We start from the raw sequence: 15,497 nt of genomic DNA on the forward strand, positions 1-15,497 counted from the left end.
GAGCCCGAAAGTAGACCAGGGTGGCCTCCAATTCATGGAGATTCTCTGGCTTCTGTGTAGGAATGCAGAACCACCACACCCAAGAAAATATACATTTTAAAAAGTCTTTTCAGAAGCCAGTTGTGTGGGCATAAGCCAGTAATCCCAGCACTTGGTAGGGGGAGCAGGAGCTTCAGGAATTCAAGGTCATCCTCCCACAGCAAATTTAAGACCTGAGCTGTAGGAGACTTCATCCCCGATTCCAACCCCCACCCCCACGTCTCCAAATGTGCTGTGTGGGGTGGACTTTGGTGGCAGGGTGTTCTCTAGATTAATAACACTGTGTCAGTGAACAAAGAGCTGTGCACAGAAGGACGAGGCTGGCTCTGAGTCAGTGGGCGGGGAGTAAGACACAGAGCGGCTCGAAGCAGCAAGCACATCCACAGCTCTGAACGCCTCACAAGAGCAACTTGGAGACAGCCCAGGTTTCCAGAACTGGATGGCTGCTGGGGCTGCCACTGAGATAAGGTTACAGGAAAACGGACAGGAGCGAGAGGGATCTCTCTAGGAACCCTAAAATGTGCTCCGCCTAGGGATCAGAGGTGGAGCGGGAGACCTTACCTTACTAACCATGACAGTCAGGATTTCCTCCTGTCTTTTCAGTGCACTGAGATAAACTGGCTTCTGTAGAACTTTTTTTTTTTGAGCTGAGGACCGAACCCAGGGCCTTGTGCTTGCTAGGCAAGCGCTCTACCACTGAGCTAAATCCCCAACCCCTCTTTTCAGTTTTTTGAGACAGGGTTTCTCTGTGTAGCCCTGGCTGTCCTGAAACTTACTCTGTAGACCAGGCTAACTTCAAATTCAGATATCTGCCTGTCTCCCGGGTGCTGGGATTAACAGTTATTCGGGGTTTATGTTTTGGTAATTATAAACAGTAAGTTACAGTGTATGCAGGAATACAGCAGACCTATGCAGAGGTCAGATGGTAAGAGCTGGGTACATAGGAGGTTCCTATCCTGTGATCTCAGTGCTTGGGATGTTGAAGTTGGGAGACTGCTGCCAATTTAGACTAGCCTGGACTACAAAGTAAGACCTAAACAAACAAAACGAAAAACGGAGATAGTCCTTTCCTTACACAATATGGGTGCTGGAGACCGAACTCACGCTTGGTGGCTCCTGCGTAAGCTTTTAATGCCTTACGAGAAGACAGAGACAGTGGAAAGCCTTAGGAGATAAGTGCCCTTACAGATGCCCCATCCAGGCAGAGCTCGGAAAGACTTTAAGAGAAGTCACTAGCTTGTATGTGGGTGTAGTACGTGTTGAAAAACTGGGGCTGGAGAGAAATCTAAGTGGTTAGGAGCAAGGAACTGCTCTTGTACAGGAATTAAGTTCTGTTCCCCACAACCATGTGGGCAACTCATATTTGCCTGTAAATCTAACTCCAGGGACTCCTCCTCTGGTCTCGAAGGGCATTTACACTCACACACCCTCTCCCCAAATACACATAATTCAAAATAATAAAAATAAAATACGTGCTGGGAACAAGAAAAATGCTCATTTGTCTGTCTGATGGACTATGGAAGTAGGGACACACACACCTAGCGATTTAGGATAGAGCCCCGGAAACATTCTAATTTAGGTTAGGATACGGGTCAAAATTGGGAGGCTCTGAGAGAACTGAGAAGATGGAGAGACAGAAGGAGGTAGTGGGAGAATCTGCAAGGCGGGAGACTGGGAAATGGCTATCCCAAGGTCTTCCGAAAAAACGGCTCACAGTGCTCAGTAAAGAGCGGAGCAGTTTCTCACCAGCTCCGTCCCGGAAGTGGTCCTTCATTGGCTCCCGGTGCCCGGAGCAAAATCTCCGAACTCCCGGAAGTGGCTCTGCGGCTACTAGCCCGGCCCCCGGCCGTGCAAGCTCCAGCTTCGGGCGAACCCGGCCCGGGCATCGTCATGACTAGCGAACTAGACATTTTCGTGGGCAACACGACCCTTATAGATGAAGACGTGTATCGCCTCTGGCTGGATGGTTACTCAGGTCTGTGTAGCGTCCTCCCGGGAAGCTGTTGTTTTGGGTGAGAGGGGGCGTGGCTAGGACTTAGGCTTGGTTTAGGGAAGTGGACAGACTGCGGGGAGTCAGGGAAGTGTGAGGATTGGAGGTGGAAGCCCTGGAGGGCCTCTGGGGTCTTATGGTAGCACCTGCTCCTCAGTGAACGATGCAGTGGCTCTGCGAGTACGCTCCGGAATCCTGGAGCAGACGGGAGCCACCACAGGAGTACTGCAGAGCGACACCATGGACCACTACCGCACCTTTCACATGCTTGAGCGTCTGCTTCACGCGCCGCCGAAGCTGCTGCACCAGCTCATCTTCCAGATTCCTCCCTCCCGACAGGCACTCCTCATCGAGAGGTGCTCACCATGGAGGAGGGGAGGGTGGCTGGGATGTCAATCAATTTGACTTATACCCATTTTGTAGGCTGAAACTGAGGCTCAGGGAGGGATTGGGACGTACTCAGGAAATTAAAAAGTCGAGAACAAAAGAAACCAATTCCAAACTCCCTTCTCCTTCATTAATGGATCACCAATAATGCCCTGTGCCTGCCTCCACAAGGTACTACACCTTTGACGAGGCCTTTGTTCGGGAGGTCTTGGGCAAGAAGCTGTCCAAGGGTACCAAGAAAGACCTTGATGACATCAGCACCAAAACCGGAATTACTCTCAAGAGCTGCCGGAGGCAGGTGGGTTCCACACATACGCCACTACCCATGTAGCCCAGCCCTTGATCCTTCTGCTTCCACCCCAGCTCCATTCCAGCCTAGGATTGTGGAGCCAGCTTCTTCACACGAACCCTTTCTCCCTCCATCTGGCCAGAGTGACCTTTTATAGGCTCGATCTGACCGGTGGCTTTCCTTTGCTTATTTTCATTGATTCCCACTGCCCTTGACCTTCAGACTCGGGTTGGATCCCTGTAGGCCTCTCTGGGCTTACATCTCTTGAGCCCCAGGTTTGTTTTTGTTCATGGTACTCCTGCCTAGAAGATGCTGTTCTTGGCCATGTCTACCCCATGAGATCTACAAGGGAACTAGAGACTACCTTATCCATGAGCTTTGACTTCACAGGAGAAGTACCAGGGTGTAAGTTGGCTCAGACGGTCCTGGGTGCCTTTGTGTCTCTCTTGAGTTCTCCCGTGTATGCAACTTAGTTCATTTCAGGTTGCTCAGGAGAGTCCATTCTAATTCAGGCTCTTGAAGAGCCAGAGATCATGATGCTAAATTGAACTTAAGGACAGGAGCAAATAAGTGTTCTTTTAAGGGAAATGCCAAAAGCTGGCAAATAGTAGTCAAATGATGGCACTCCTTAATACCTAGTTGTGCAGTGTGTGGTGGCGGCGTACGCCTTTAATCCCGGTACTCAGGAGGTAGACAGATCTCTGAGTTTGAGGTCAGCCTGGTCTACAGAGTGAGTTCTAGGACAGCCAAAGCTACACAGAGAAACACTGTCTCAAAACAAACAAACAAAAACCTAGTCATTAATTGAAGTGTTAGTGCTAACCGGATAGGTGGACAGGAGAGAGGTCCTCTAGCATCTCATGCATGAACATCTTTTGACCAGTCTTCTTTAATTGCCTTACAGTTTGACAACTTCAAGCGAGTCTTCAAGGTGGTGGAAGAAATGCGGGGCTCCCTGGTGGATAACATCCAGCAACACTTTCTCCTCTCTGACCGATTAGCCAGGTGAGGGGCCAGCCACCTCCCTTCCTACATGAAGCTTCCTTCGGCCGTTAGCCTGGTCCACCTTCCCTATCCTCACCCTTTTACCTCTGACTGTTCTGGAGGAATGACTATTCTATTGGTAATCTGTAAACTGCATCAGATTGCCGAGGTGAAGGCATTTGTAAGGCACTGAAGAAGTGCTCAGTGACGCAGTGTGGCCTGCCATTCTGTTCCTTAGGAAGACTGGCTGGATCTTCCCTTTGCAGAGATGGGAGGTTGGTAAGGAAATGGTCTATGGTTGGTCACTTGGTGAGTTAGAGCAGAAACAGACAAGAACTAAAACACTTAGTGAAGGTTGCAGGTGGGAGCTACCTGCTAAGAGGGATTTAAAACAATAAAGAATTTCTTCAAGAATGGTTCCTGGGGCACTGGAGAGATGGCTCAGTGGTTAAGACTGCTCTTCTTAGAGGTCCTGAATTCAAATCCCAGCAACCACATGGTAGCTCACAACCACCATGGGATCTGATGCCCTCTTCTGGTGTCTGAAGACAGCTTCAGTGTACTCGTATATAATAAATAAATGAATTTAAAAACAAACAAAGAATGGTTCCTAAGTAAGCTCACCAATCAGACCCTGTTGTCCTAAGACAGCCACTGTCCCTGTCTGCAGAGACTATGCAGCCATCGTCTTCTTTGCCAACAACCGGTTTGAAACAGGCAAGAAAAAGCTGCAGTATCTGAGCTTTGGCGACTTTGCCTTCTGTGCTGAGCTTATGATCCAGAACTGGACCCTTGGAGCCGTCGGTGAGGCCCCCACCGACCCAGGTGCCTGGACTCCCTACCCTCTGGGGACTGCTGTCAGTTCGTCCTGATGTATATATATAGCTTCTACAGTACCCAGCACCCTTCCTCCTCAGCCCTCAGCCCCTTGCTACATATAGTTCCCTTGCTCCACACACACTTGTCTGCAGGCCAAGGGCTCACTACTACTGTGTGGCCTGGGGCGTGACATTCCACCTTCCGTCTCTGAGAATTCCAGTGAGGTAGCGGTGAAGAAGGTTCAGTACCTCATAAGATGTTCTCTCATCCACTCACAACTTCTTTCGTGGCCTTCGCAGACTCTCAGATGGATGACATGGATGTGGACTTAGATAAGGAGTTTCTCCAAGACTTGAAGGAGCTCAAGGTTCTAGTAGCTGACAAGGACCTTCTAGACTTGCACAAGAGGTAACTATGGGGGCCCATGAGACAGGGTATAAAATTGTCTTAGATGGTGATAGGCATGACCATATCTTCCTACAGCCTGGTGTGTACTGCCCTCCGGGGGAAGCTGGGTGTCTTCTCTGAGATGGAAACCAACTTCAAGGTCTGTCACCCTGTGCAGACCCTTCCCCCTAAAGTGTCAGGAGCTTCCTTCTGTGCTCTACCCCCTGCCAGGCGACTCTGCTCATGCTTGAAGTTGACCAGCAGGTGGCACTGCTGTTCCTTCTCTGTCTGCCTGTGAGGGGGTCCCAATCATAACAAAAGGGACTTGATTTTTTGAGGGAGGTAGATATATTTGGGGAGGGGCCTGGCCCTCCCTCAGCCTCAGTGCTCAGCCTCCAACTCCTGGAGCAGAAGACAGAACTCCTGAGATCCTTGCCCACAGAATCTGTCCCGGGGGCTGGTGAACGTGGCTGCCAAGCTGACCCACAATAAGGATGTCAGAGACCTGTTTGTGGACCTTGTGGAGAAGGTGAGCAGTCCTGTCCCACACCTCATGGTCCCCAGCCTTTCCTGTGTCTGAGCAGTACTGGTTATGCTACTTGTCCCCTTGGCCCCACAGTTTGTGGAACCCTGCCGCTCTGACCACTGGCCACTGAGTGACGTGAGGCTCTTCCTCAACCAGTATTCAGCGTCTGTCCACTCCTTGGATGGCTTCCGGTGAGAGGTGCCAGGCCTGCGGCCAGCTTCCCTATCCTCCCATAGACTCAGGGTTCCCTGTTGAACCACCCTGTAGGTAGAAGTCCCGCCTCGTTGTTGTGGCCTTGGGCAAGTTACTCTGTGCTTTAGCTTTTGTAAATGTAAACTGAGGATACAGCCAGAAGACTGCTAAGACTTGATGCAGACTAAACAGTCCTCAGACCAGTCCTCAGCAGGGGTGGAGCACAGAGAGAAGGAAGCTGGGCATAATGGCTCAGGTTTATAATCCTAGCGCTTTGGAAGCTGGGGCATGCGGAGTGTTTCCCAGGCCAGCCTGGGCTACAGAGTGAGTCTCTGTCTCAAAAAAGGAGGAGCCTAGCGAGAGCACTCATAGCGGTGTATTGGGCATGGCAGCAGTGGACATCAGCTATCACTCTTGTCATCTTTGTTGCAGGCACCAGGCCCTCTGGGACCGCTACATGGGCACCCTCCGTGGCTGCCTTCTGCGCCTTTATCATGATTAAAGCCCCTTTCCTTCCTCCCTCCGACATACCCCGAGAATAAAGTTGCCATAAGTTTGCAGACTGGTCCTTGTTCCAGGTTTGAGAGCTCTTAGGGACTTCCACAGTGCACACGTGTGCTCAGGTGCCCTCACTCGTAAGGATGTGTGTACTAGCACCTCAGGGACCGGACCATGGCACAGACCCACCCCCACCTCCCCTCTCCACACCCCAGCTGGATCCACTCAGAAGCCATGGAGCATGTCTCGGTTTATGAAGCCATACAGACAGGATGGGAAAGTCAGGCAGAAGCTCAGGGCGGGGCTGACAAGGAGGGCAGTGGCCATGTAGGAGAGGCTGAAGAGTGGCTGCTGGCCTCAAGGTGGACAAGAGACTGGGGCTTTCTTAACTGGTCGGTCCACTCGAGCTGTGATCGGGTACTTGGCGATTCCACAGGTGTTGTTCCCACGGTAGAGCCTGAAGTAACCCTAGGAAGTCGCGGGTATCAGGGCCAGAAGATAAAGAAGACATCGTAGTCTGTCCCCTTTCCGTTTCACTCCACTCACCTTCTCGCCCCACTCAGCTCCCCAGGAGTTCTTCAGGATCCAGTAGGGGGTGGAGCGGCGAGGTTTGCGAGAATGGGACAAGAGTGTCCCTGTCTGCATGCCCCCTTTCTCCTTGCCAAAACCCACCAGCAAGACAGAATGGTTCACAAGGTGTGGGTCACAGGTACTGGGTGTAGCCTTGATCACACCCTTCTGGTAATACTGCGGGGGTGGGGACAGAAGAGCTGAGTCTAGAGCATCTCTATACGCCCCTCACTCTTTCCCGATCCACCCACCTGCAGTAGCTTCATGTTGATGGTCACCGTGATAGGGCCATGGATAGCCAGGTAGCCGGCAATTACTGGAAAGAGGTAATTACTAGAGACTTGAGGGTGCCATCAAGCCCTGCCTGCCCTGCGGTTGCTGCTCTTCTCACAGGGGAATGGAGTTTAATTGGGTCTCCCGTAGCCAGGCTGTCTGCCTCCTTCCTGTTTCTCTGCCCCCAGCCTCCCTGTCTACCCTGGCCATACCCTGCTCATTACTGGACAACATGGTGAAGTCCTGGATCCAGGCCACCTTCCTATACTTGTCCGCCAGACACCTGTGGGGCTTCTGGTGCCCCTGGAATGGGTAATCCTCTTCGCTGGCCAGGCCACCTGAAGACAAGACCAGGAAGGAGCCTGGGGTACTGAACACTCACCATCCCTGCTGTCCTCCCACAAGGCCCTGTACTCAACTGTTATTCAGGACAGTTATATATGCGTCCCACACGAAGCCACCATTGCAGCCATTTCCACAGCGGTCACAGTCCAGCAGCTCTGGGACAGAAAGGGACAACATAGGTGAGCAGGCCCCTAGGCAACTTTCCCTGTCACATGGCCACTCCCTGTCATACCCTGCACAGAGACGTCCACAAACTGTTGTGTTTTGATGCGCCACAGAGTCTGGATGTTGTCTGCTGCTGCTATGGCCCAGCAGCACCTGCAGTTTCCCTGAGTGGATAGGGTGGGACAGGGTAAAGTGTCAATACCTTGACCTCACCTCCTACTCCTTGTGGTAGATTGGGCCAAACTGGGTGGGGACAGATACCTGGTTCTTGATCGATGAGATGATGTTCTTTACTTTACGCCAGTCACAGGTAGGGGGCACAGATTCCCCCCACCTTTCAGACTTCACCTTTTTGGCCATGTTGAGGATCCTTTCCGGTGCCCTCTGGTGCCCGTATAACTGGCCAAACTCTTCCTCTAGGGACAGACCGCCAGAGAAGTCATGGGTTTGGCACCTTTCTCTTCCATATTCTCTTTCTGGCTGGCACTGTCTTGGCTCTTCCTGTCCCTATGATACTTTTGAAGGCATCGGGTGGGATACTGAGGCCTAGAGAGGTCCAGCTTGTGCTTGTGCAGTCTCTATACCTGCTGCTGGCCTGAGAGCCAAGCAGGACACAGGCCACAGAAGTCATGTCTCATGCTCTAGGATTTAGGACAGTCACCCACGCTGACCTTGAAAGGGGAGATTTACCCTGCCCATTTGCCAGTTACCCTACCCACCACTTACAGGCTAGGAAGCCTCTGGTACCTGTGAGGTCACTGAATGGAGTCTGTCCAAACTCAGCTGTACCCAGGTCTTCTTCCTGTAGCCGTTGTGCCTGAGCCAGGTTGTGGGCAAAGATACCCAGACGGCGAGTGTACTCTAGACCAAAGAAGAGTTGTCACAGGCCAGTCCCAGGGCAGGAAGTGGCCATTGTCTGGCCACTCACACCCACTCAGGTAGTTGTTATCACTTTCCGTCACTACAACTTCAGTGCAAGAAAGTGATTATCCAGCCCACATGAGGTTAGAATTTCCCCCCAAGACACTAATAGGCCCACCCTAGGGGGAAGCTGAGCAAGGCCTTTAGAGGCGGTAACTCAGAAAAAAAGTGACTGGAGGTTGGTTTCCTGCTCCTGTGGCTGCACCTTCTCTGTCTCCTCTTCACACATCTGACCACAGGTTTGGAGGATGGGCAGGTGGGGTGAGGGGATGGGACATAGCACGCACACACACATACCAACAGAGAGAGAGAGAGAGAGAGGGAGAGGGAGAGAGAGAGAGAGAGAGAGAGAGAGAGAGAGAGAGAGAGAGAGAGAGAGAGAGAATGAGAATGCCCTTTGTGTTAGCTTGGGACTGAGTTTGCCACCTTGGAGACCGGTATCTTCTGATTGAAAATGTGACTATGGTGGTCCTCCACGCCCTGCCTGGAGTCACAGCTAAGTGGCTATAGACCAAGCTAAGGAGTGCACTATGCATCCTGTTTCCCACTCAACCGCCTGGACCAGGTCTATTTCCCATCTGAAACCATAAGTTCATCTCTTAGGTGGACAGAGAGAGTCGGACCGGAAACATCTGTGCCCATGATACCTGCTGGGTTTGAGTAACTTCGGTTGAACTGGATCTGGAACAGCTTGAAGACTTCTTTCAGCTCCAGTGGTCGGGGACCTGCATCCTGGCAAGGAGCCAAAAGTAGGGGGAGTCATGGGGAAGAATCATTGTGTGCCCAATCTTATCTCTAAGGTACAAAGACAGGGCTAAGAGGTCATCCTGCACTCCTCTCTGTTCCAAACGTGAGCATCCACACAGTACCAACTGCGCCCTCTGAGAAACAGAAAAGATAAAGCTAGACAGGGCAGCTCACCCCTCTAGGTGAATGCTCATTCCAGCATTCAAGAGGCTGAGGCAGGAGGACAACTGAGTCTTAAGCCAGTGAAGCCACCCTGGGCTCACAGTTAAAAGCTAACCTGAGCTACAAAGTGAGACCTTTGTCATTTTTTTAAAGACAAGGTCTCTCTTCATAGCCCTGTCCTCAAACTCACTATGTAGACCAAGCTCGCAGAGATCCTCCTTCTACCATGTCCTTTGAGACCCCGTCTTAAGAAAATTTAAAAGAAAGATGAAAAATGTGCCAGTTCATAAAGTTAAGACCCCAGACATGGAGCAGGCATGGAAGGGCATGGAAAGCAAGTTAGAAACATTTACCTTGGTGAGGAGGGAGTCACTGAGGCCTTGGCCTGCTAACAACAGGGCCAGAAAGTAGAAGAGGTGGGCTGTCAGTGTCATGGTGCAGCCACAAGTGCTGGGGGCAGGAAGCTGTGTAGACTTAAGTTGGAAAGGGCGGAGCTGGAGAAACCACGAGGGGAAACCAGGCTTAGGGAGGAGGGTCGGCCTTCCATCTGCCTGCCTGCCTGCCCGCCTGCCTGGCTAACCCCCACCCACTTATTTTCGATAGCAACTCTTGGCTACTATACTCCAGACCATTCTGGGATATAAAGACATATCTGTCCCTAAGGAGACAGGAAGACAAATGTCAGTGGACAAAGATGCTATTGGTATCAACGCCATGACGGAAAACCTAGCAAGGACAAGCCACAGGTGCCTGGTGTCCAGTCAGTGATGAGCGGGTCAGGATTCCTTAGGGACTCTCTCTTGCTTTATTTGTGAAACAACTTAAGGGCCTCTTTCTTTAAGAAACCTTCCCTGCTTAAGAGCCCAACCTCGAGCATTAACTGTTCATAGCCCCTGGAGCCCTGGACACACCGTTGTCCATTCATCTCCCTCCCAACCACAAAGGTGTCTGATCTGTCTGTGTCTAGATAATCTGGAGATGTGGGGCAGGTTGGTGAGGATTAGTTCAGGCTGTTTAGTTTCTTTGTTGTTATTGATACAGGGACTAAGTAACCCTGGCTGGTCCAACTCTCCAGCTAGATAGACCAGGCTTTTATTCACAGATGTTTGCTGGCCTCTGCCTGAGTTCCGGGACTAAAGGCAGGTGCTACTAGACCAGGCAGTTTGGGGCTTCTTTTGTGAGAGAAGGAAGTGGATCCCATGGAGCCTTAAATTCCTTAGGTAGTTGGGGAAGACTGAATTCCTGACACTCCTGCTTAGACCTGAATACTCCTATTAGAGACACCAGTATGTTTTGGGTGACTGAAAACTTGTAGTCAGCTTCTGCCCCATTTCTTCTCCTCAACATGGTCTACGAATGAGGACAAAGACAAGAGAAAGTATCCTAGAAAAAACAAGCCCTGGCTAGAGAGATGGCGCAGCGGTTAAGAACACTGACTGCTCTTCCAGAGGTCCTGAGTTCAATTCCCAGCAACCACATGGTGGCTCACAACCATCTGTAATGGGATCTGATGCCCTCTTCTGGTGTGTCTGAAGACAGCTACAGTGTATTCATATACATTAAATCAATAAATCTTTTTTTAAAAAGGGGGGGGGCGCGTTGGGGATTTAGCTCAGTGGTAGAGCACTTGCCTAGCAAGCGCAAGGCTCTGGGTTAGGTTCTCAGCCCTGGAAGAAAAAAATGAAAAAAGAAAAAACAAGCCCAAAGGCTGTGTGGTCTGGGGATAGGCAGCACCTGACATCTGTGGACTCCTGTCTCCATTCTAAGTGGGTCCTGGGTCTAAAGAAGCTCCCACCCCACCACTGACGTTCAGCCTGGGAAACAGCCACCATGACCAGAGATAGGTGCAAAGACTTGGCTTTCCAGGGTTCATGCTTGGGGCAAAGGGGGGGGGTCTAATCCTGGAGTCATCCACTTACATGCTCTCTACCTCACATCTACATTAGGGGCTGTCTTAGGAAGCTATGCTCCATTCAACTCCACCCCTATCTCTCCCTGGGACAGTAAGCCAAGGGACCTCTCTATTTAAAAAATGCTACTCTCTTTAAGACAAAGAGGACAGACTGTCCATAGGTGCCTAGCCCAGTTTCCCCCAGCCCAAATATGTACCCCAAGTTGATCTTGTGCTGTGTGGGCTGAATGTAGGTGACATGTCATTTGTGCTCTCTTGTGGAAGGCTAAAAGGAAGGACTGGGGACTTTACTCCTGGTTCCTTCCATCCCTCAAACGTGAACTCTGCAAGGACAGGTTCTGATGGTGTTTTGGACAGCACTGTGTCCTTGGTCCTGGCACATTCTGATCAGCAGTGGCCACTCAGAAAACACTTAAATGAATGGGTGACTCCCCTGATCACTCGGTCCCTCCCTTATCCTATAGCTCCTGCCCAGCCACCAACCAGTCAGGGCCGGGCTGTGAGTCCAGGAACCTCACTGTCTTTGAGGAAAGAGAACACTCTACAATTTGTCCCAGGTGTCACCAACATAATGAGAACAAAGTTAGAACTCAGATCCTGCTATTCTAAGACTGAACCTTGTTCCCATGAAGAACAAGAAGGAGCCATGAATGAATACCTGGCCAGGCTCTTCAAGTCCCACACCACCACTCAGAGCTGCTGTTGTCACTTACAGCACCAAGATCCAGACAGAGAGGACTCAGAAACACAGTGGAGGACTCAAACTTGAGCAGGAACTTCCAATTTTGTACCAGTAAGCTCAAGTCATCCTGCCCCTGCCTTCCTGACAGCCTCCTCTGACCTCTGCCACCCTGGTGACTTTACCTAACTTCCCTGGATTGGCATCATCCCTGGGAAGCTTCCCATTTGGTTGCTTCCCAATCTCTCAGCCTTCCCATCTGTGAAGGGAGTAGCAATGGAATCCCATCTCTGGCTTGGCAAGATTGCAGTGTATCCCTGCAAGTGTCTGGGATGGTTAGATCTTGATCATCAGGAGTTTTACTTCACGTCATTAACATCTTAATAGTTGGTTATGGTGGCTCACGCCTGTAATTCTAGCACCTAGGAGACTGAGAGGAGAGGCTGGCCAGAAGTTCAAGACTAGCCTGGTTTCTTAAAATGTTCCAGACTTGGCTGGAGAGATGGCTCAGTGGCTAAGAGCACTGACTGCTCTTCCAGAGGTCCTGAGTTCAAATCTCTTTTTTTCTTTCTTTTTTTTTTTGGAGCTGGGGACCGAACCCAGGGCCTTGCGCTTCCTAGGCAAGCGCTCTACCGCTGAGCTAAATCCCCAACCCCTGAGTTCAAATCTCAACAACCACATAGTGGCTCACAACCATCTGTAATGAGATCTGATGCCCTCTTCTGGTGTGTCTGAGGACAGCAACAGTGTACTCATATATAATAAATAAATAGATCTTTAAAAAAAAAAAGTTCCAGACTAGCCTGGTCTATATGAGATCCTGTTTCAAACAGCAACAACAGATTAACTGAGATGTAAGTTGCTTACTATGCAATTTACCTTTGTGGTTTTTTTGGTTTTTTTTTTTGTTTTGGTTCTTTTTTTCGGAGCTGGGGACCGAACCCAGGGCCTTGTGTTTCCTAGGTAAGCGCTCTACCACTGAGCTAAATCCCCAGCCCCGTGGTTTTTTCATTTATTATATATAAGTACACTGTAGCTGTCTTCAGACACACCAGAAGAGGGCATCGGATCTCTCTACTGATGGTTGTGAGCCACTATGTGGTTGCTGGGAATTGAACTCAGGACCTCTGGAAGAGCAGTCGGGTGCTCTTAACCGCTGAGCCTTCTCTCCAGCCCACCTTTGTGGTTTTTTTGTTTGTTTGTTTCTTGTCTTCTTGTTTTCAAGACAGGGTCTCACTGTGTAGCTCTAGCTGTCCTGGAACTCACTATGTAGACCAGGCTGGACTCAAATTCACAGAGATCCACCTGCCTCTGCCTCTTTCAGGCGGAGATAAACGATGTAAGCCCCCACTGCGCAGCTGCAACTCACCTCTTAAGAAAATAATGGATGTAAGCCAGTGTGGTGGTGCGCACCTTTAGTCCTAGCACTTAAGAAGCAGAAGCAGTTGGATCTCTGATTTGGAGAATAGTGTGGTCTATAGAGAGAGTTCCAGGACAGCCAGGGTATGTAAAGAAACCCTATCTCAAACACCAAGACCCCCCCCCAAAAAAAACCCAAGGATTATATGTATATTTGAAACAGTGTCTCTCAATGTAGCTGGAATTCTCTATGGAGACCAATCTGGTCTCAAACTCAGAGATCCACCTGCCTCAGGTTCTGGGATTAAAGCCATGTGCCACTAGGTCAGGGACACTTTTCCCCTTGTGTTTCTCTCTCTCTCTCTCTCTCTCTCTCTCTCTCTCTCTCTCTCTCTCTCTCTCTCTCTCCTCTCATCTCCCTCCCTCCCTCCCTCCACCCTCCCTCCCCCAATCAGGCTTTGAGATTGGCTTGATTGGGCAATGGGGAATGGAGAAAGAACAGACAGGCATGAAGAAAATCCAGGGATCTGGTGGGCCGTGTGTTCTGAGGGAGACATCAGCAGCCTGGAAACTCAGCTGATTTATTATAGGAGCTGGAAGAACAGAGTTAGCTAATCTCCTTAGGGGATCTCTGCAGGGAAGCAGTCTCAGGCTGCAGTCATCTGGGCTTTCAAAATACACACACTGTCAGCATCTGTGCTCATGGAAGGCCTTGGCAGTTCTCTGAGCCTGACTTGGAGAAGGCCTTGCCCTTCCCACAGGTCCGAGTGGTTGGGTCCTATATTAATGGGATCCATGTTTGCTCAGGACTTCATCTGCTCCCCATACTTTTTTTTGCCTCTGTGGGCTTTGTTCTACATCAGAATTCCAACACACATTCACACTCATGCACACTCATACATTTTCACACACTTACATACTTTCACACATATACAGACATTCACACATATTTACACACATTTACACACTCACACATACATTCACACAGTCATACACATACATTCACATACAGTCACGTACATTCACACATACACACACTCATGTACAGACACTCTAGTGTGTCAGGAGTTACTGGGATTAAACTTTGGATCTTGGTAATGCCAAGCAAGCAGGATGCTACTGAGCTACACCCCTAACCCTTTATTGTTTAAAAAAAAAAAAGTCAGTGTTGTAGAAATGACTCTAGTATTCCTCTTCCAGACGACCTGAGATTGGTTCCCACGTCAGGCAGCTAACAACTTCCTGTAACTCCAGATCCACACTCTGTGCACACCTGCACTCGGGTGTACATACCTCTACACAGATGCACACACATATGCATCTTTAAAAGTTAATAAAAAAAATTTTTTTTTCCAGAGCTGAGGACTGAACCCAGGGCTTTGCGCTTGCTAAAGCGCTCTACCACTGAGCTAAATCCCCAACCCCAATACAAATTTTCTAATCAAGATAATGGAAGTTGAGGAGATGGCTTACTGGGTAAAATGCTTGCTACACAGCATGAGGGTCTGGGTTCTGATCCCCAGCTCTACCATAAAGACCAGCTGTAGTGGTGATGCATGTCTGTAACCCCTAGAGGGTCAGGGAGGTGGGGACTGAGAGCACACTAGCCAGCCAACCAATCTATCTAAAATAGTAAGTTCCAGACTCAGTGACAAACCCTGTCTTTTTTTTTTTTTTTTTTTTTTTTTTTTTGACAAACACTGTCTTAGGGTGGAGAGCGATAGTCTCCATTAGTACATAGGCACACACGCACATACCACACACATTACCACTCAGACAATTAAATGAAATGAAGCAGAATTTTTATTTCCGTCACAGCAGAGCGGAACATGGTAGTGCACGCCTTTCATCCCAGAACCTAGGAGGCAGAGACAGGCAGATCTTTGTGAGTTCGAAGCCTCATCTACTTAGTGAGTTTCAGAACAGTCAGAGCTACAGTTTGAGACTCTGTCGCAAAAAGACAAAACAAAAACAAACAAAAAAAGATGGAAAGAGGTTGGGAAAGGGAAAGGAAGGAAGGAAGGCCGGGTTATTGCCGCTAGCGGTCTGGGCCAAGCACGGGAGCCCTGGACACGCAACCCTTTCCCGTCTAGACCCGCCCTGAGACGTGGGCAACGCGAAGTCCCGCCCATTTACCCCTTCCTGGGCGCCAGAGGCACCCAGACTCCGCCTCCAAGGCATGATCTCCGCTGGGGGCGGAGGCGGAAACTGGGTGGGGGACTTGGATGGGAAGAGGGTCGGGAAAGGGCTGGC

General features: G+C 50.1%; 2 protein-coding genes across 4 annotated transcripts; one reads left to right on the forward strand and one right to left on the reverse strand.

Annotated features, from left to right (window-relative positions):
- Window positions 1-1,656: 1,656 nt before the first annotated feature.
- Fibp (FGF1 intracellular binding protein) lies at window positions 1,657-6,173 on the forward strand. 2 transcript variants are annotated; one of them, XM_006230701.5, is made up of 10 exons: window positions 1,657-2,014; window positions 2,187-2,385; window positions 2,588-2,714; window positions 3,610-3,710; window positions 4,360-4,514; window positions 4,808-4,916; window positions 4,992-5,055; window positions 5,338-5,424; window positions 5,515-5,612; window positions 6,046-6,173. In XM_006230701.5, exons 1-10 carry the CDS (start codon window positions 1,930-1,932, stop codon window positions 6,113-6,115), a joined length of 1,095 nt encoding a protein of 364 aa, XP_006230763.1. In that variant the 5' UTR covers window positions 1,657-1,929; the 3' UTR covers window positions 6,116-6,173. The 2 variants fall into 2 exon arrangements, with proteins under 2 accessions (XP_006230763.1, NP_758837.2); NM_172334.3 differs by having other exon boundaries at window positions 1,853-2,014; window positions 4,360-4,493.
- Window positions 6,174-6,344: 171 nt separating this feature from the next.
- Ctsw (cathepsin W) lies at window positions 6,345-12,469 on the reverse strand. Of its 2 annotated transcripts, NM_001024242.1 has the most exons (10): window positions 9,648-9,733; window positions 9,033-9,117; window positions 8,212-8,325; window positions 7,726-7,880; window positions 7,532-7,628; window positions 7,374-7,454; window positions 7,167-7,292; window positions 6,933-6,997; window positions 6,658-6,858; window positions 6,345-6,579 (listed from the first exon to the last, which is right to left on the reverse strand). In NM_001024242.1, the coding sequence occupies exons 1-10, from the start codon at window positions 9,726-9,728 to the stop codon at window positions 6,469-6,471; spliced, it is 1,116 nt and encodes a 371-aa protein (NP_001019413.1). In that variant the 5' UTR covers window positions 9,729-9,733; the 3' UTR covers window positions 6,345-6,468. The 2 variants fall into 2 exon arrangements, with proteins under 2 accessions (NP_001019413.1, XP_063142916.1); XM_063286846.1 differs by lacking the exons at window positions 6,345-6,579; window positions 6,933-6,997 and having other exon boundaries at window positions 6,669-6,858; window positions 9,648-12,469.
- Window positions 12,470-15,497: the final 3,028 nt, after the last annotated feature.

Source organism: Rattus norvegicus, chromosome 1 (assembly GCF_036323735.1).
Source record: "Rattus norvegicus strain BN/NHsdMcwi chromosome 1, GRCr8, whole genome shotgun sequence".
NCBI classification, from domain to species: Eukaryota; Metazoa; Chordata; class Mammalia; order Rodentia; family Muridae; genus Rattus; species Rattus norvegicus.

Coding starts and splice junctions, on each gene's coding strand:
- Fibp (XM_006230701.5), top strand. CDS start 1,930: ATGACTAGCGAACTAGACATTTTCGTGGGCAACACGACCCTTATAGAT. Junction 2,715..3,609: donor TCAAGAGCTGCCGGAGGCAG/GTGGGTTCCACA, acceptor ATTGCCTTACAG/TTTGACAACTTCAAGCGAGT. Junction 3,711..4,359: donor CTCTCTGACCGATTAGCCAG/GTGAGGGGCCAG, acceptor CCCTGTCTGCAG/AGACTATGCAGCCATCGTCT.
- Ctsw (NM_001024242.1), bottom strand. CDS start 9,728: ATGACACTGACAGCCCACCTCTTCTACTTTCTGGCCCTGTTGTTAGCA. Junction 8,326..9,032: donor AAGTTACTCAAACCCAGCAG/GTATCATGGGCA, acceptor TCTTTGGTCTAG/AGTACACTCGCCGTCTGGGT. Junction 7,881..8,211: donor TCCATTCAGTGACCTCACAG/GTACCAGAGGCT, acceptor GTCTGTCCCTAG/AGGAAGAGTTTGGCCAGTTA.